This window comes from Meles meles, chromosome 10 (assembly GCF_922984935.1).
Source record: "Meles meles chromosome 10, mMelMel3.1 paternal haplotype, whole genome shotgun sequence".
NCBI classification, from domain to species: Eukaryota; Metazoa; Chordata; class Mammalia; order Carnivora; family Mustelidae; genus Meles; species Meles meles.
In genome coordinates this window covers 5,553,083-5,570,596 of record NC_060075.1, presented here as the reverse complement: position 1 = coordinate 5,570,596, position 17,514 = coordinate 5,553,083, and the positions used below count along the sequence as shown (strand labels likewise).

Here is a 17,514-nt window from a genome sequence, read left to right as displayed (position 1 = left end):
TTCAGTAGGATAAAATGCAAATTAAGTCTCAGTAAGATTCTGAAATGTATCGTGTAACTGCTGGTTAATAATAAATACGGATGCAGACTTTTAACGACGATTACTATGCATGCATTAGCTTCCAGCTGACATGTTTGTGAAATGCTGCAGGAAATGTAAAACATAAAATACATGTAGATACTGGCCTAACACTGTCTGGTTGACACTGTCGTCTTGGCCGTGTACGCTTATTTAAGAGATCGCCTGATTAAATGAACACAAGTATTAGGAGTAAGGCTGGCACAGGGGACAGCACCCACATGGCACATTCTTTGTTCCAGGAGCTTTTTCTATCCATACTCGGGGCAAAAAGAGAAGTCACCAAGTAAATAACGCAAGTACGCCAGGCAGTGTGGAGTTCTTTCAAAATAAATGCCTCAAATTGTCAAGCATCTTGTGCGAAGTTCTTTCTGGACTTTGAGCCCATCCTATCCCATTTCAAATGCGAATTTTGCCCAAAGACCAGCTTATCCCCTTCTAGTTTTAACAGTTTCAAAATAAGATCCAGGTGAAGGCTCCTGGGATTCGCTTTTAAGATGCTAATTTTGCCCGAGAACAAACTCTCCCCCTTCACATTTCAACAGCTTCGCGACGAGATCCAGGCGAGTAAGAGACCAGGGCAGCAAAAAGACAAGCCGAGCGAGAGGAGAGGCGGCAGAAATGATGGGAGTGACAGGGTCACCTGAACTCCAGACCAATGCACTAAGCCGCCGCTGGTGTTGCTATTTAACTTTCCCTATTAACCAGCAGACACACCCTGCTGGTGGTATTTTCGGAAACACAGATAAGGGAACCGGAGCGTGTTATTTAAAGGTAGGGGCCGTCCACAGGGTTGGGGGGCTCCCTCGACGCGCACGGTGGCAGTACCAACAATTTCGCGGCGTGACACCTTGCTCTCCTTCGAGTTGGGCCGGTAAGGACAAAAGGGCCGCCCCTCGGTGCGGAGGGCCGGCCGGCGCCGCTGCCTCCCGGGCCCGGCGAGGGTTCCAGCCCGACCGGCGCCCGCGGGCCACTGCGGACGTCCCCCGGGCCGGCTCGGCGTCTGCATCCCCGGCCGCGCTCGGCAGGCAGCCCGGGGCCGCACGGCCTCCGGGCGTGCACCCCGCGGCCCCCGCGCCCGGCCCCGCGGCGACGACACGGAGCGCGTTCCGGCGGGGGGCACTCACCTTCTTCTTCCAACTCGAATTTCTCCAGCATGCCGGCTTCCGCGGGTCCCGGGGCCGCCGCCAGCGCCGCCTGAGGAGGAGGAGGAGGACAGGGATCAACATGCGCTCGGCGGCGCTCGTCCCGGCCGCGCGGGCGGGGGCGCGGGGGTGCGGGGCGGGGACGCGGGCGGGGGCGCGCGGGGGTGCGGGCGCCGAGTGCGGGCGGGGACGCGCGGGCCGCCGCGGGGAGGGGCCTCCGGCCGGGCGGCGGGGCGGCGGGGCCCGGGCGGGGCGAGAGGGGGAGAGGGAACCCATCGGCCCCGAGAGGGCGCCCCGGCCCCGGCCCGGCCCGCCCCCGCCCGGGGGGCCGCAGGTGGCGCGCGCCGCGGCCTGACCTGCCGCCCCTCCCGAGTGGAACGGCCCGCCCCCCCCCCCGGCCGCTTTGGTACGGACCGGCGGGGAGGAAGCGTGGGAAGAGGACCCCGAGGAGCCCGCGGCCGGCTTGCGCGACGGCGGCCGGGGCGCCCCCCTCCGGCCGCGGCCCTGCTTCCCGCCGCGGCGGCCGGGCGGCCATTAGCGCAGGCCGGCTTTCCCATCCTGCCCGGCCCTCCCGCCCCGCCGCGCGCGGCCGCGCACCGTGCCCGCCGCCCCCCGCCGGCGCGTCCCCGCGGGCTTCACCTGCGCAGGTGTGGTCTCGGCCGGCCGGGGGTGGGGCGAGAGGGGCGCGCCGCCGGGTGGGCGGGGCGACGCGGCCGCGAGAGGGGCCGGGGGCAGCGGGCGGGGAGAGGGCCCCGCACGCCGGGCTGGGGTGGGGGTGGGGGCACTGCTTTCCTTTTTTGGATTTTAGATCCAACTGCCCATCCTCGCTCCCTGTTTAAAAAAGGAAAACGTATCGTGGATGCACTTGGCAGCTCTCCGTGTGACCCAGCCTTCGTGTGCTCGCTTTCTTCACAGCTGGCTCTACTTCGGGGGAGCCCCGGCCCCGAGCTCACACAAATCTCGGTCTGGCCAGGCCACTCCTGTCACCCTGGATCTTGGGTATCTGAGACTCTCCTATCGGCAGCTCAGGTTGGCGGTCAGGGAGGCTGCCAGGGCCGCTCGGAGAGCAGGGCAGCGGGAGGGGAGACGGGCGCCAGGCTCCCTGAGGCCCTCCTGCGTGACAGCCAATTTCTGCCCCATCCAGGGCGCCCTTTGCTCACTGCGGACTGCAGGGGCCCCAACGGCGATCAGCTCTCTCTCGCTGATTAGGGCTGTAAAGCACCCCCCACCCCACCCACACACCCACCCCTTGAAAGGAAGCTAGTTTTATCACTCTTGCAAGCCTGGCCTGGAAGAGGAAGTACCGAAGTCTCCTTTTTGCTCTGTCATCTCAGTTGGGCCAATCCCTGTCTTAAGCTTCTGCTTAAAAAGGGGGGCGGGGGGAGGTAAGGAAAAACAAAAACAAAACAGAAGCCTAGAGCTCTGTCTTCCTGAACAGCAAGAGCTTGAATGCTTTCCCTCTAAGTTCAGAAACAAGGCTCTAGGCCTCTTTGCACACTCCTTATTCAACATAGTACGGAAGTTCCAGCCACTGCATTAAGGCAATAAAGAGAAAGAAAAAGCATACAAGTTGCAAAGGAAGAAATAAAACCATCTCTATGTGCAGGTGAAATGGTGTCTTCATAGAAAGTTCCAAGGAATTTACCGAAAAACAAAACAGAACCCCCCCAAAAAAACCAACTTGGGGCGCCTGGGTGGCTCAGTGGGTTAAAGCCTCTGCCTTTGGCTCAGGTCATGATCTCAGGGTCCTGGGATAGAGCCCCGCATCGGGCTCTCTGCTCAGCAGGGAGCCTGCTTCCTCCTCTCTCTGCCTGCTTCTCTGCCTACTTGTGATCTCTGTCAAATAAATAAATAAAATCTTTAAAAAAAAAAAACAAACCCAACTAGAACGAGTGAGTTCAGCAAAGTCATAGGCTCCAAGATCAGCACACAAAAATTCGTTGCATTTCCATATACTAGCAATGAACCTGTGGAAAGTGATATTCAAAACGATGCATAATTTATAATCACTGCAAAGGAAATGAAATGTGCAGGTACACACTTAAACCATGTACAAGATGTGTATGTGGAAAATTACAATATGTGGATGAAATGAAAGAAGACCGAAATAAATGGAGAGACACCCCATGTTTATGTTTTGGAAGACCCAGATTAGTAAAGTTGTCCGTTCTCCCCCAGACTGATCTCTACATTTAATGCAATTCCTACCAAAATCCCAACAAGATTTTCTGTAGAGAAGATGAGCTTATTCTGAAATTTATACAGAAAGGCATAGGCTGGAGAATAGCTAAAGCAATCTTGAAAACGAAGAATGAAGGGGAAGTAATTAAGATTTTGTGGTATTGGTAGGGCCATAGACACACAAGTCAATAGAAACAAATAGGGAACCTAGAAATAGACCCACAAAAATATGTCAGACTGATGTTTGAGGAAGGTGCAAACACAGTGGCGTTGGAGCAGAGGTTGGTAGGCAAAAAAATAAACCTCCCCGTAAGCCTCACATCTTATACAAAAATGAGCTCAAATTGGGTCATGGACTTGAAAATAAAATGTAAAACTAAACAACTTGCAGGAAAAAAAAAACATCTTTGGGATCTTCTAGGCAAAGGGTACAAGTTGATATCAAGAGTATGATCCATAAAAGGTAAAATGAACAAACTGAACCTCATTAAAATTAGAAATGTCTGCTCTGTGGCAGGCCCTGGAAAGAGGACGAAAAGACAAGAGACAGAGTGGGAGAAAATACTCGTGAAACCACACAGCTGACAAATAACTAGCATCGATGCACGTAAAGAGCTTTCAAAACTCAATCATAGAACAATAAAAGTTAGAATTCGGGATAGGGCAAAAGATATGAAGAGACAGCTCAGGGAGAAAGAGGAATGGCAGTACGCATGTGAAAAGATGTTCCACAACATCAGCCATTAGGGAGGTTACAGATTAAAACCAGAGTATACTGTGGCCACACACCTATTAGAACGGCCAAAATAAAAACAGTGACAACACCAAATGCTGGCGAGGATGACAGGAAACAGGATCCTTTCTGCATCACTGTGGGGATGGGAAGTCATCATGCCAAAGAGAAACCCTGTACCCACTAGGAGTCACTTCCCGTCACTCCCTTAAACCCCCATTCCCAGCCCTAGGCAACCACTAAGCTATTTTCTCTCTCTGTAGATGTGCCTGTTCTGGACATTTCATAGAATTGGACTCTCATAATACGCGGCCTTTGAGCTCGAGCTCCCTTGACTCAGCGTACTGTTGTCAAGGTTCATCCCCGTTGTAACATGGATCGGCACTTCCTTCTTTTTTTTTTTTTTTTTGGCCGAATAATATACCATTGTATGCATACACCACATGTTGCTTTTCCATTCATTGGATGATGGATATATAGCTGTTCTTCCCTTCTGGGCTATTGTGAATATTGCTCTATAAACATTCAAGGACAAGGATCTGTGCGGACATATGTTTTCATTCCTCTTGGGTATAGACCCAGGGATGGAATTTCTGGGTCATATGGTAACTCTATATTTAACATTTTGAGAAACTGCCAAACTGTTTTCCATAGGGGCTGCACCTTTTTACATTTTCACTAGCTATGTGTGAGGGTTTCACTGTGTCCCGCACTCTAGTTTTTCAAGATGTTACCATTGGGAGAAACTAGGTAGAGGGCACTCATCTCTTACAAAGAACTGTATGTAAATCTACAGTGAGCTCAAAATTAAAAGCTTAATTAAAACAAACAAACAAACACGGGGGTACCTAGTAGAAGTGTCAATCATACTCATTTTTGAAAAATTGATGTTTAGTTTCTTGCAGTAATTCCAGTATAACTATAAAACAAATCCCTAATTGGTGTTTATTGGGCACACAATCAATTTCACCTCTAATCTGGATGAGTTGTTTTTTTGGGGGTGGGGGCAGGCAGAAATGGGCCATAAATGGGAGTATGTGTGTCTGGAGGCGGAGAGCGTGCAAATGGGTCCTGAGACTAAAAGTCCTGTACCCGTTGCTGTTGAAGTTGGGAGAGAATGGAAATTAAAACAAATTACAGTGAGTTTCTCAGGCTTCACTCCACTTGATCATGGGTGTGCAGGGGAAGATGGAAATAAAGATTTTATTTTTCTTTGGGAGAGAGAAAGAGAAAGAGGGTGAGAGGGGAGAGGTCAGAGGGAGAAGCAGACTTCCCGCCGAGCAGGGAGCCCGATGTGGGACTTGATCCCTGGACTCCAGAAACATGATCTGAGCCAAAGGTAGGCAACTGAGCCACCCAGGTGTCCCGGAAGATGGAAATAAAAGCGTCCCTGTATTCCAGGTTAGCGAGGCAGAGCTCCTTTCCGTAGCTTGCTTCCACTTAGCGAGCCATCTCAGAGATGGAACCGCTCTTTGTCACAATACACCAGGCCCGTTTCAGGAATCCGAGGGTCTGCGGACCGTCTCCGGCACGCACAGACACGGCGACGGGGTCAAACACGCGACGGATGGTTAGCACACCATCGAAAGTTGGTGGCCATCAGGTGCCCTTTCGTGTGATAGTTTAGGTGAGGTTTTCTTAAGATCTCAACGGACTTAGACGCCTTGCTCCACGGGAGCTATTTCAGGGAGGCGAGGAAGCCAGGAGAGGGAAGGGTTGGGGCAACGTTCTGGATGCCGAGAAGGGCTTTGCCCGTGTGATGCCGTCTCCTCTCTCTCGAGAATGAAACTGGCAGATCACAGTAGAGAGGAGCCGGGGTTTCCTAGCTGGGCCTCGTGCAGATCATAATATTTCTACCCGGATTCTGTAGGCTTCTGGAGCCAGCCTGGGCGGCCGCCCTCTCCCGTGACAGGGACAGAGCAGGAGGCTGGACTTGAACTTTATTGACCGAATGCCCGACAACCAGGGAGCCATTACCATTGTGACTTGCCTGTTGGTGAGAAATGCTAAATTATTAAGGTCTGTCTTACATAACTGTGCCTAGGTGTGTTCTGGACGACTATCGGACAGGAAAACCTATTCAGGAAATGACTGCCAAAAAAGCTTTCCTTGATGCGCTGAGGTCGGATGTGAGTTCACTTTACCTTTTATTTTATCTTAAATAGCTTCTGCAGGAAATAAATCAACCTTAAATACTGGGTAAGTAGCTCCTGAATAATTTAGCATGTGGAAACCTGCAGCTCTGGCGTTCCCGCACCCCCCCTCCACCCCCGCTGTCTTCTTTGAACAAAGGCGTCCTCTGTGTGGAAGAGGAGGTAGCACGGGACGCCCACCAGTGCCAGGACAGGAGCTGCCTGTTCTGCGACTCGCTCAGCTCTGGGACCAGCTTTGACCCCTCCTCTGCGCGGACCACTTCCAAGCCTCAGTCACAAGCTCCCAGCAAGCCTGAGCTTGGGACTGCTTCCTGGTGTTGTCCTGGAATTTTCTATGGACAATTCAAACTCACCCCCCGAAGGTAGTCCTGAGTCCTCTCCACCTGTCTTCCTGTCCTTGGAGCCCCCCCACCGCCCACCCCGGTCTCCATCTCTCCTGCGATGGTCAGTTGGGCTTCCGCTGTCTCATCTCATCTCTGTGCTGGAGGCAGTGTTTAAACACACAGCCTCGGGGTGCCTGGGTGGCTCAGTTGTTAAGTGTCTGCCTTCAGCTTGGGTCATGATCCCAGTCCTGGGATGGAGCCCCGCATCGGTCTCCCAGCTCAGCGGGAAGCCTGCTTCTCCCTCTCCCACTCCCCTTGTGTTCTCTCTCTCACTGTCTCTCTCTGTGTCAAATAAAATCTTAAAAAAAAATTAAACACACTGCTTTGTTCCTGTTAGGTCCAGCCCCCCCACTGTTTAGAACTATTCAGTGGCACTGGGGGCCTTTGGGAATGCCCTGTGAGCGCCTCAGCTCAGAGCAGGGGTTGGGTCCTTTCATTTCTTCGTCTTCTCTTACCAGTTTTCTCTGTGTCCCCCACGATCAGGCCTTGCTGCGTGGTTCCTGCTCAGAGCGCTAAGGGTTTGACCATTCTGGCCTCTCTCCGTACTCCCGACACTTGGCTAGTTTTCCCCATCCCTTTAAGAATGAGTCCTAAAGAAGAAGGCTCAGCCTTCACCAGGAAGCCTTTCCTGCTTCTTCTTTTTTTTTTAAATATTTTATTTATTTATTTGACAGAGAGATCACAAGTAGGCAGAGAGGCAGGCAGAGAGAGAGGGAGAAACAGGCTCCCTGCTGAGCAGAGAGTCCGATGCGGGGCTTGATCCCCGGACCCTGAGATCACGACCTGAGCCGAAGGCAGAGACTTAAACCACTGAGCCACCCAGGTGCCCCCTTTTCCTGCTTCTTGACCTCTTCTACAGCTCACCTGGTTACCTGCTTCTCTCACCCACCTATTTCTTTCTACGAGGCCCTTAACACAAGATTGGGATTTATTTAGCTATTTCCCCAAATCCCGTCATCGCTGAAGACCCATCATCTTCGTAGCGCCTGTGCCAGGCACACAGTGGCTGGTCCAGAAATCGCTGGGCGAAGTGAATTATCATTCTTAGCCAATCAGTTAGAAAACACGGCAGGTAAACAATTGATTTGTTAGGATGAATGGGTTCGCAGATGATTTCTTTCCATTTACTCATGTTTCTTCTGGACCGCATTCCTATTTACCAATGACTACAGTCGCTTTCCCTTGAGCAATGGAACTGACATTTAGAAGAAAAAACAAAGTGCTTTTGCTAACAAGTGGTTGCAGCAAATATTTTTATTTTAATAGATTCCATCCGAGGATGAGCCTCGGCCACAGCACTTCATGTCCTGGTTTGGAAATCAGTGGGGAGCTCTGCCGGCTCTGATCCCCACCCAACAGCTTTAATTCTGCTAAGTGAAGACAACTGATTTTTTATTTTTTAAAAGATTTTGTTTATTTATTTGACAGAGATCACAAGTAGGCAGAGAGGCAGGCAGAGAGAGGAGGAAGCAGGCTCCCTGCTGAGCAGAGAGCCTGATGCAGGGCTTGATCCCAGGACCCTGGGATCATGACCTGAGCCGAAGGCAGAGGCTTTAAACCCACTGAGCCACCCAGGCACCCTGACATCTGATTTTTTAAAACTGGTGTGGAGATTTGGTAAAAACTCAAAAACTTAACCTATTTGACAGTATAACTATTAATTCTTCTGATCGATTTCAATCAGTATATTTGGGGAAAAGGTTTTGTTCATTTTGATAGTTTTCCAAATAACAATTTCAGATACTACCAAATAAACTTAGTTCCTCCCTAACATTTATGTACGGTTGGTTTTAAAGAGCATCTTTCCACAGTATTTTTTCAGAGTGGTAATCGATTTCTACAGTTAAAGTCGGCTGAAAACCTGTTTCAGACGATCAAATAAGAGATGATGAAAATGAACTAAACCCCAAAAAGTCCCTTTTGCCTGGATTCTTTCTGTTAAGCTATCATCTAACTCCCCCAAAGTAGACAATGTTAAGATTTTGAAGACAGACATTGAACAAATATTTAGTATCTGTCGCATGCCGGGCACCATGGTAGGCAGGTCACTAAAATATCTGGGAGGATTAGAAATTCACATCAAAGATAAGAAGGAGGAACGCTACACATAACAGGGTTAGTCTGTAACTCCCCAAGTTCCGGTTCTGTGGACCCAGGAGTCAGGGTCTGAAATATGTTTTTCTCTTGCTTTTAGACAAGTAAACCCAAATTTGTTTTTATTTAGGTTTGTGTTTGACAGGACTTACTGACCGCTAAATATATTCTAGTCTCTTGATAATTCTTGTCGTCCTATAATACTTTGCCAATAAAAAAAAAAACAAGTATTGCTCAATAAGTTCAATCATCCTTTCAATTTTTTTTTTTAAAGATTTTATCTATCCACTTGACAGACAAAGATCACAAGTAGGCAGAGAGACAGGCAGAGAGAGAAGGAGGAAGCAGGCTCCCCGCTGAGCAGAGAGCCCGATGTGGGGCTCCATCCCAGGACCCTGAGATCATGACCTGAGCCGAAGGCAGAGGCTTTAACCCACTGAGCCACCCAGGTGCCCCCATCCTTTCAATTTTTAATGCATCAAGCCGTAAACTTTGTGCTGGGTTTCTATTATAAAGCAACACAAAAGGGGGCTCCTGGCTGGCTCAGTCGGTGGAGTGTGCAACTCTCGATCTCCGTGTTGTGAGTTCGAGTCCTGCATGGGATGGAGAATGCTTAAAAATAAAATCTTTGAAAAAATAAAGTAACACAAAGAAGATCTAAAGTCACAAGAAGGCTTTTTCATGGTTCTCTACTCTTTCCCTTACAACTGGCCTACTCATTAGGCCTTTCCAGAACAGACCACTGATAATAGTTTTTCAGTCTTTTTTTAAAAAAAGATTTTATTTTTAAATAAATAAAATTTTAAATAAATAAATTTAAATAAGACATAGAGAGGGAACACAAGCAGAGGGAGAGGGAGTGGAAGAGGGAAAAGCAGGTTTCCCGCGGAGCAGAGAGCCCAATGCGGGGCTTGATCCCAGGACTCTGGGATCATGACCTGAGCCGAAGGCAGAGGTTTAACAACTGAGCCACCAAGGCACCGCAAGTTTGCAGTCTTTTTAATCCCTTCATTTATAGAAACTCTGGCCAGAAATTGGTGAAAAGTTACAGAACTGATTAACAGACTACTTCCATTTTTTTCCTGCTCTGTTCTATGTAAAGTGCTCAGAAGAAAGTCCAATAGTCAAGCTGAAATCAAAGGGGCCTGTTAATCCTTCTGTTGCCTCTTCTGCCCTTGGCTCTGCAGAATTTGGCGATCTTTATTCGCCGTTATTTACAGTGTTACATCGCTAATTAGGAGGACTGATGTGAATGCGGGACACAGAGCAGACCAACTATGTGTGGTTTGCAGAGCCTGCTGAAGGCAAACTTAATCCTTTAAGAAAGACAGTGTCTTTTTTTCTATTGATATAATTTACTTACAAGAGCCGGGTCCATTTCAAGTGCATAGTCTGATAAGCCAACGTAAAATCACCACTAGAATCAAGATACAAAGTATTTTTATCGCCCCAGATGTTTCCTCTTGCCCCTGTGTGGTTCATTCCTCCTTCCTTCTGCCATCACAAGGCCATCGGTGGTCTTGGTTTTGTGGCCATAGATATTTTCCAGAATTTCATATGGATGGAAACATTCGGTGAACACTTGTTTGCCGCTGGATTGTCACTCAGCATCAGGATTTTGAGATTCAGTCACCGGGTTGTGCACGACAGTCCTCTGTTCGGCTTGCTGCTGAGTGGTGCCCCCTTGCATGGATATGCCAAAGTCTGCCTTCATTTGGGGATGCCTTTTTGACCACAGTGAACAAAGCTGCTATAAACGAACACGGTCAGATCACTGCATGGACCCAACTCCATTCCTCTTGGATAAACAGCAAAAGGTGGAATGACTGGGTCACATGGGAGGTATATGTTTAAGGTGACAAACAGCCCGTTTTGCTGATGGGCTGTGTTTTACCTTTCCCGTGTGATTAACTCTGTTCCTTGCGTATCCTCCTCAAAAGTTGGTATGGTCCTTTTGTTTTTCTTTTCTTTTTTTTTTTTAGTTATTCTAGTGGGTGTGTAATTGTTTCTCCTCATGGTTTTAATTTACGTTTCCTTGAGGCCTAATGATACGTTTTTTATGTGTTTATTGGCCATTCATGTATCTTCTTTAGTGAAATGAGTATACACATCTTTTGCCTCCTTTCTGATTGGATTTCTTTCGCCCAAATTGAGTTCCGTGAATGTGGCAGGAGACTCCAGGATGGCCCTGATGATCCCTACGTCCTGGGCCTCATGTTCTTGTGTAATTCCCGCTCCCCGAGTGTAAGCTGGGCCTAAGGACTTGCTTCCAACCAACAGAACGAGCAGAGGTGATGGCCTGTCAGCTTCCACGATTAGCCACAGGAGACTGGGACTTCCGTCTTACCATCAGACTCTGTGCCTTGCTGGCTTGGATGAAGCAGACTACTGTGTTGGAAAGGCCCATGTGGAAAGTCACTGGGGTCTTCTCTCTAAGGAACTGAGTCTTGCCATCAACCACATGAGTTTGGAAATGGATCCTAGCCTAGCGGAGTCTCCAGAGCGGACCCTTTTTCTGATACATGTATTGTGAACATTTTGTCCCATTTGTCAATGCTTTCACATGTTTCTAACCGTGTCTGTCAGAGAGGAAAATGTTAAAAATTTGATAAGATCCAATCTACCCTTTTATGATTCATCCATTCTGTGTCCTAAGAAATCCTTGCCCTGTCCACGCCCAAGATTGTGAAGATTTTCTTCAATATTTCCTTCTAGAATTCTTATATTTTGACTTTTATATTAGGCCTCTGATCTGTTCTGGTTTAATTTTTTTACTATGATGTGTGGTAAGAGTGAGGTTCATTTCCCCTCATGCTGATATCTAGTTATTCCACACTGTTCGTTAAGAAGACTTTATGTTCCCCAATGAAAATAAAAGATTGTTCCAGCATCTTTATCCAGAATCAACCTACTACACACTGGGCATCTAACTCTGGCCTCTCCGTTCTGTTCAATGATCGATATCTATACTTCTGTTGTGATCACCCTTTCTTGATTATTGTAGCTCCGTGGTTAAGTCTTGAATCATTCTCCAACTTCGTTCTTCATTTAAAAAAACTGCTTTGGCTCTTCTAAGCCCTCTGCATTTCCACATACACTTCAGAACAACAAGAAGCCTCCTGGAATTTTGGTTTGGGATTGCATCTGATCTGTTGGTCAATTTGGGAAGAATTCCCCTCTTCACAAGGCCAGACCTTTGAGTTCAGGACCATGGTGAGTCCTTCCCTTCCTTTGTGTCTTTGATCTCTCTAAGTCATCTTTTGTGGGTTTCAGCGCAGAGGTCCTACCTATCTTTTACTAAATTTATTCCCTAGTATCTTACGGGATTTTTCTGATGCTTTTGGAATTTCTTAATTTGCTGCTAGCATATAAAGATATCGTTCATTTTTGTATATTACCTTTGTACCCTGGGACATTGACAAATTTACTTGTAAGTTCTAGGGGCTGTTTTGTTGATTTACTTAGGATTTTCCACCAAAGTAGTCATGTCATCTAGTGCCTCTTATCTTTAGTTCTTTATGTTGTAGTTCTGTGATATGGTATAATTCTACCTATTCTTTTTTTATTTTTTAAAGAGTTCATTTATTTATTTGACAGAGAGAGAGGGGGAACACAAGCAAGGGGAGTGTAAGAGGGAGAAGCAGGCTTCCCGCTGAGCAGGGACCCCGATGCGGAACTTGGTCCCAGGACCCCAGGGTCATGCCCTGAGCTGAAGGCAGCCGCTTAACTGACTGAGCCACGCAGGTGCCCCTAAGTCTCAACCTTTTCTTATATGTTTAATGTGCTATATGTCCACTCTGATTCTTGGCTAAATGTGTCATCTTATTTATTCCTTGATTCAGAAGACATAGTATTTCTCATACTCTACAGGATGTTATATTTGTGACTATGAATTATGTATGAATGTTATGCAATTACGGATTACATAAGTAAGTACACGTGTGTATACGGGCATGAATAGATACGCACAGGTAGCCCCTTTGCCCTCAGCTGCGTACCCTATCAGCACAGCGCACCTCCGAGTGTGGCGTGTTGTGTTACGTTGTGCGGGAAACTGCCGGTTGGTTGCCCGACTGCATCCATCCTCCCATTCTCCCACCACCTTCTTTCCTAGAATAAGCCCCGAATTTCATCACAGCACACACGCTTTCCTTACACGAGTCTTGATGGTGACAGTCTTTCTTACTGTCCCAGAGTAAAGGGAAGAGCTTCCGGCTGAAGACAGCGGCCCACCAGCCCGGGCATGCATGACCCTGCCCCATCCCACTCTTGCCACCGACTACTTGTGGCCCTGACTGCCAGGGAGGACCAGCCCTCAGCTGAAGCCACGGCCGAGAAAGAGCTTGGGTCCTGGTGACATCACCGAGCAAGCCTGTAACTCCCCCTGCTTGGGGCCTGTCCTACTTCTGCAGCTGTAGCACGAGGCAGCAGATGTCATTCTAGCCGCTCTGACTTGGAGTTTTCTGGTACTTTACAGCCCAGAACCTCCTACATGATACTTGGGAATTACATCAGATCTAGGCCCTGCCCTCAGGAGGTGACAGGCTAATTGGGTGGAGGTTTTAGCCCAATTATGAAAACTGTATTTCTGTCAAAAATTATAAAGCCGGGGGCGCCTGGGTGGGTCAGTTCATTAAGCGTCCGACTCAACTTCAGCTCAGGTCATGATCTCAGGGTCGTGAGATGGAGCCCCTCATGGGGCTCCACGCTCAGTGGGGAGTCTGCTTGACATTCTCTCTCTCTCTCCTTCTGCCCCTCCTCCAGCTCGCACGTGTGCGCACGCACTCTCTCTCTCAAAAATAAATAAATCTTAAAAAAAAAAATTACAAATCAGGGGCGCCTGGGTGGCTCAGTGGATTAAAGCCTCTGCCTTTGGCTCAGGTCATGATCCCGGGGTCCTGGGATCGAGCTCTCTGGGACTGGGCTCTCTGCTCTGCCGGAAGCCTGCTTCCCGCCCCGTCCTCTGGCTGCCTCTCTGCCTACTTGTGATCTCTGCCTGTCAGATAAATAAATAAATAAATCTTAAAAAAAACGACCAAGCAGTTTAAGTAAAAAAGAAAACCATACAAAAAACAAGCAACTCTAGCACCGGCACAGTGTGCAAACGCTAAGGAATGTTTGGAGAGGTTGGGCTTCTCTTAGGAGTCGCCTGGACGCACACTGGAAGGAAGCGAGGGGACTCCACTTCAGGTGGTGGCCACAACAGAGTAAAAACTCTAAAGGCAAAGACATTTGCAGGACACAGACAGGGAATGGCCTTTATCGGAGAGCGGAGTGTTCTTGTAGAGAAATTAAGGACAGATCTGCGGAGACGCCTGGGAGCTAAGATGATGGAATTAGATTTCATGTGGTAGGATTCTAAGGGCAAATGTAATCTTCTCTGACTGTTTGGACAATATCAAAAGATCTTAATACCTGTGTCGAGTGGAAAGGGATAGATATGGGAGCGCCTGGAACCAACAAGAATGTTTACGATGTTTTTACAATGAATGTAAACATCAAGCAAGCTACGCAGAGAAGTTATCGCAGAGATTAAAGAAAAGAGTTTTGGACTTGATATTTCTAGGTTAGGAGATAAATAGAAGAGACTAGGATATTGGAGAAAATTGACAGGATGAGCCAGTTTGAGGTAAGAAGAAAGGAGAAATGCTGGGGTAAACCAGCGAATTTCCGATGTCGATCGGGCATCCAAGAAGTACCTTAGGTAGGTTACTAGGGTCGCCGTGAGTATGAGTGAGCAGGCAGTGTGTGCCATGTTGGGTGAGAACGACAGGGTCTGGGTTCTTCTGCTCTGCTTCCCAAACTCCAGTCAGGTGCCATTTTGTCAACGTACAGTCACTCAAAATTGATTTAAAAAAAAATTAGTCTTTAGGCAACAATACCAGGAAATCAGCAGTATGATGTTCTGAATATATTTTTCCCCCCGGATACACAAATATGTAGCTATTAAAATGTTCTTCCTTATACCACCTAAAATCATCTTGCATTTCCTAGTGGTAGTCATCTTCCCCCTTGGGAACACTGTTCTAGGAGAACAAGGAAGTCAGCACCGAGAGCCAGAATTCCAGGGTTGGCATCTACATGGGCAAAGGGGGGGACTTTCAACGAGGAGACAGAGTCCTCTCAAGGAAGCGAGAAGACAAGTCAAGAAACCCAAAGAGAAGAGACACTTACATTTGACCAGAAACGGCCCCTTGTCACTCAGGACGAGCACATCTACTATAAATAGAATATTGGAAACCAGCCTATAAGGAACCTAGTCTAAACCAGTGGTACAAAACCACAGAGTGTGACCCACTCCTGGGTAATGAAAATAGTTTAATGGGTCAGGAGTAGCTTGTTTTAAAACGAAGCATCATTGGGACGCCTGGGTGGCTCAGTTGGTTAAGTGTCTGTCGCTAGCTCAGGTCACGATCCTGGGCTCTTGGGATCAAGTCTGGCATTGGACTCCCTGCTCAGCGGGGAGTCTGTTTCTCCCTCTGCCTGCCGCTCCCCGTTTGTGCACACACACTCTCTCTCTGACAAACAAATGAGTTAAATCTTTAAAAAAAATAAAGGAACTATCACAGACATACCAGCTGTCATTGAGGGGATCATTGTTTCAAGAAAGCCAACTTCATTACACATACATGCATGAGAGTAGTGGGTCAAGTTTCCTTCTTATTGTAATTTTTGGTCATAAAGTAGATAATAAAGGAAGATGGTGTATAACTCATAATGAACCTGGGTTGGAAGATTTAGTCATACGTGCAAGACACGAGTCATGGGAAGTTTTGTTTGTCACTAAACAGGATCAAATTTCCCCTCCCCACAGAGCAGCCAGTGTCTACAAGGACTACGTTCAGCCTGAGGGAAAAATGATCTCAAATCATTCATTTTTAAGGCACATTAGAGTGAAAAATGAGTCTGGACCAAACTCTTTGGACATGTCAGTTGGCACTTTTTCAAGGTGTATCTAAAGGTAAATTTTAAAGGTAAAGGGAAATTTAAAGGTAAAAAACCTTTTTAAAGGCAGCTTTACCATATATATATACACCATATATATATAAATTATATTATTATAATACATAACTTAATATATATATAATATATATATATATTTTTTAAAGGCACCCCTTACCTATATATATAGTCTACACATCTGGGAGGAAACGTGTATGCGTGTACACACACACACACACACACACACACACACACACACACAAATATGGGCGTGGCAAAGAATAAAGGCAACAGCATTTCTCCGTTTTTTCAAACATGAAACATTTTAAGGACAAATGGTAATGGCTAATGATTTTCCTGCTGAAACATGGGTGGTTAAGAACCCTTTCCCTCCAGGGAATGGCTTGTGTGTTGAGATTAGGACCCAACAGGGGACAAGGATACGGCCCTAAATCCTATGAGACTCCTCAGTCCCGGTCTCTGTCGGTGCTGTTCTGAGCGACGGAGGGGCTGCAGCAATGCCTTTTAACAACCTCTGAGCTATACTGCTGGTTCCCAAAGCGTGGTCAGGGGAACCCCTGGGGGCAGGGTTGTCCCCGCAACCCTTCCAGGGAGTCTACAAGGTCAAAACCTCTTGCGATAACACTAAGGCAATTATCTGCTGTTTCCCCGCCACGGCCTGGGCCCCATCGATGTCTGCGCCCTGGAAAACTCCAGAACCTCATCCAACACCACGCTGCTGGCAAATGACACTCACCTTCCCCTGTGGGGAAAATAAGCCAGTTTCACTTCAGAGCATCCTTGAGGGCGCGGTGAAATTTATTTATTTTAGGGGGCCCTGGGTGGCTCAGTCAGTTAAGCGTCCCACTCTTGGTTCCGGCTCAGGTCATGATCTCAGGGTGGTGAGATCGAGTGGGCCCTGTGCTGGGCACGGAGCCTGCTTCCGATTCTCTCTCTCCCTCTCTCTGTGACCCTCCCCACCCTACCTCTCTCCACGTCTTAAAAAGGTTCTTATTCATTTTATGGAACCTCAACCCTTCAATACGTGTCCTTTTAACATCCTGTGCGAAGAAACAAGTATCTACAACACTCCTGTTACAAGCTGCAAAATGATGGTTTTCTTGAGGAAACGTACGTGTGGGGGTGAGCTGCCTTTTAAATGAGACATTGAAAAACCGACAAACTGTGGTTTCTCAGACTGGGGTGTTTGGCAGACATTTTTTTCCAAAATGAACAAAGGGAGCCTGTCACTTCGAGGCAAACAACTGACCGTATTTGTTGCCAACAATGCAATGTTTTCAAGCAAAAGCCAGAATTTTGGAAAAGCCGTGTCTGTCATAATGAGCTTGACGGCTTCCCAATACTTAAAGACTTCTCGGAAGGAGATCGGTGGTGTTATTAATAAAGGTGATTTTGTTTTTTGAATACTGTGCAATGAAAGGTGTCAACATTTGGAAGATCTGCATTAGTCAGTGACCCAGTATTTTCCAAAGGACCAGTGGAGGATATTACAGAATCATGCATGGGGTAAAGATCCACTCCCAGTGCAGGAGAGATTGGTAGATGTTAATGTAATAGAATAGATTCTGTTATGCAGTCTGTGAAGCTTCATTAATAAGGCTTCAGATTCCACATTGCAACTAACCTTTTAAGAAACTACTACTTGTCCAGAAGACAATCCACAGTTTCTGACGAGGCTATTAAAATATTCCTCTCTTGGTATGCCTGGGTGGCTCAGTTGGCTGGGCCTCTGCCTTCGGCTCAGGTCATGATCCTGGAGGCCCCGGATCGAGCCCCACATTGGG

The 17,514-nt window shown here is 47.6% G+C and overlaps 1 protein-coding gene across 10 annotated transcripts in view; it reads right to left on the bottom strand.

Moving 5' to 3' along the window:
- PRKAG2 (protein kinase AMP-activated non-catalytic subunit gamma 2) overlaps window positions 1–17,514 on the bottom strand; it is a 248,359-nt gene that overhangs the window by 55,252 nt on the left and 175,593 nt on the right. For 5 of the 10 annotated variants that reach the window (XM_046020199.1, XM_046020200.1, XM_046020202.1 and 2 more), the window contains one exon: window positions 1,206–1,275. In XM_046020199.1, the coding sequence (XP_045876155.1) occupies window positions 1,206–1,275 (70 nt within the window). The other 5 variants (XM_046020205.1, XM_046020208.1, XM_046020204.1 and 2 more) reach the window with 4 other exon arrangements.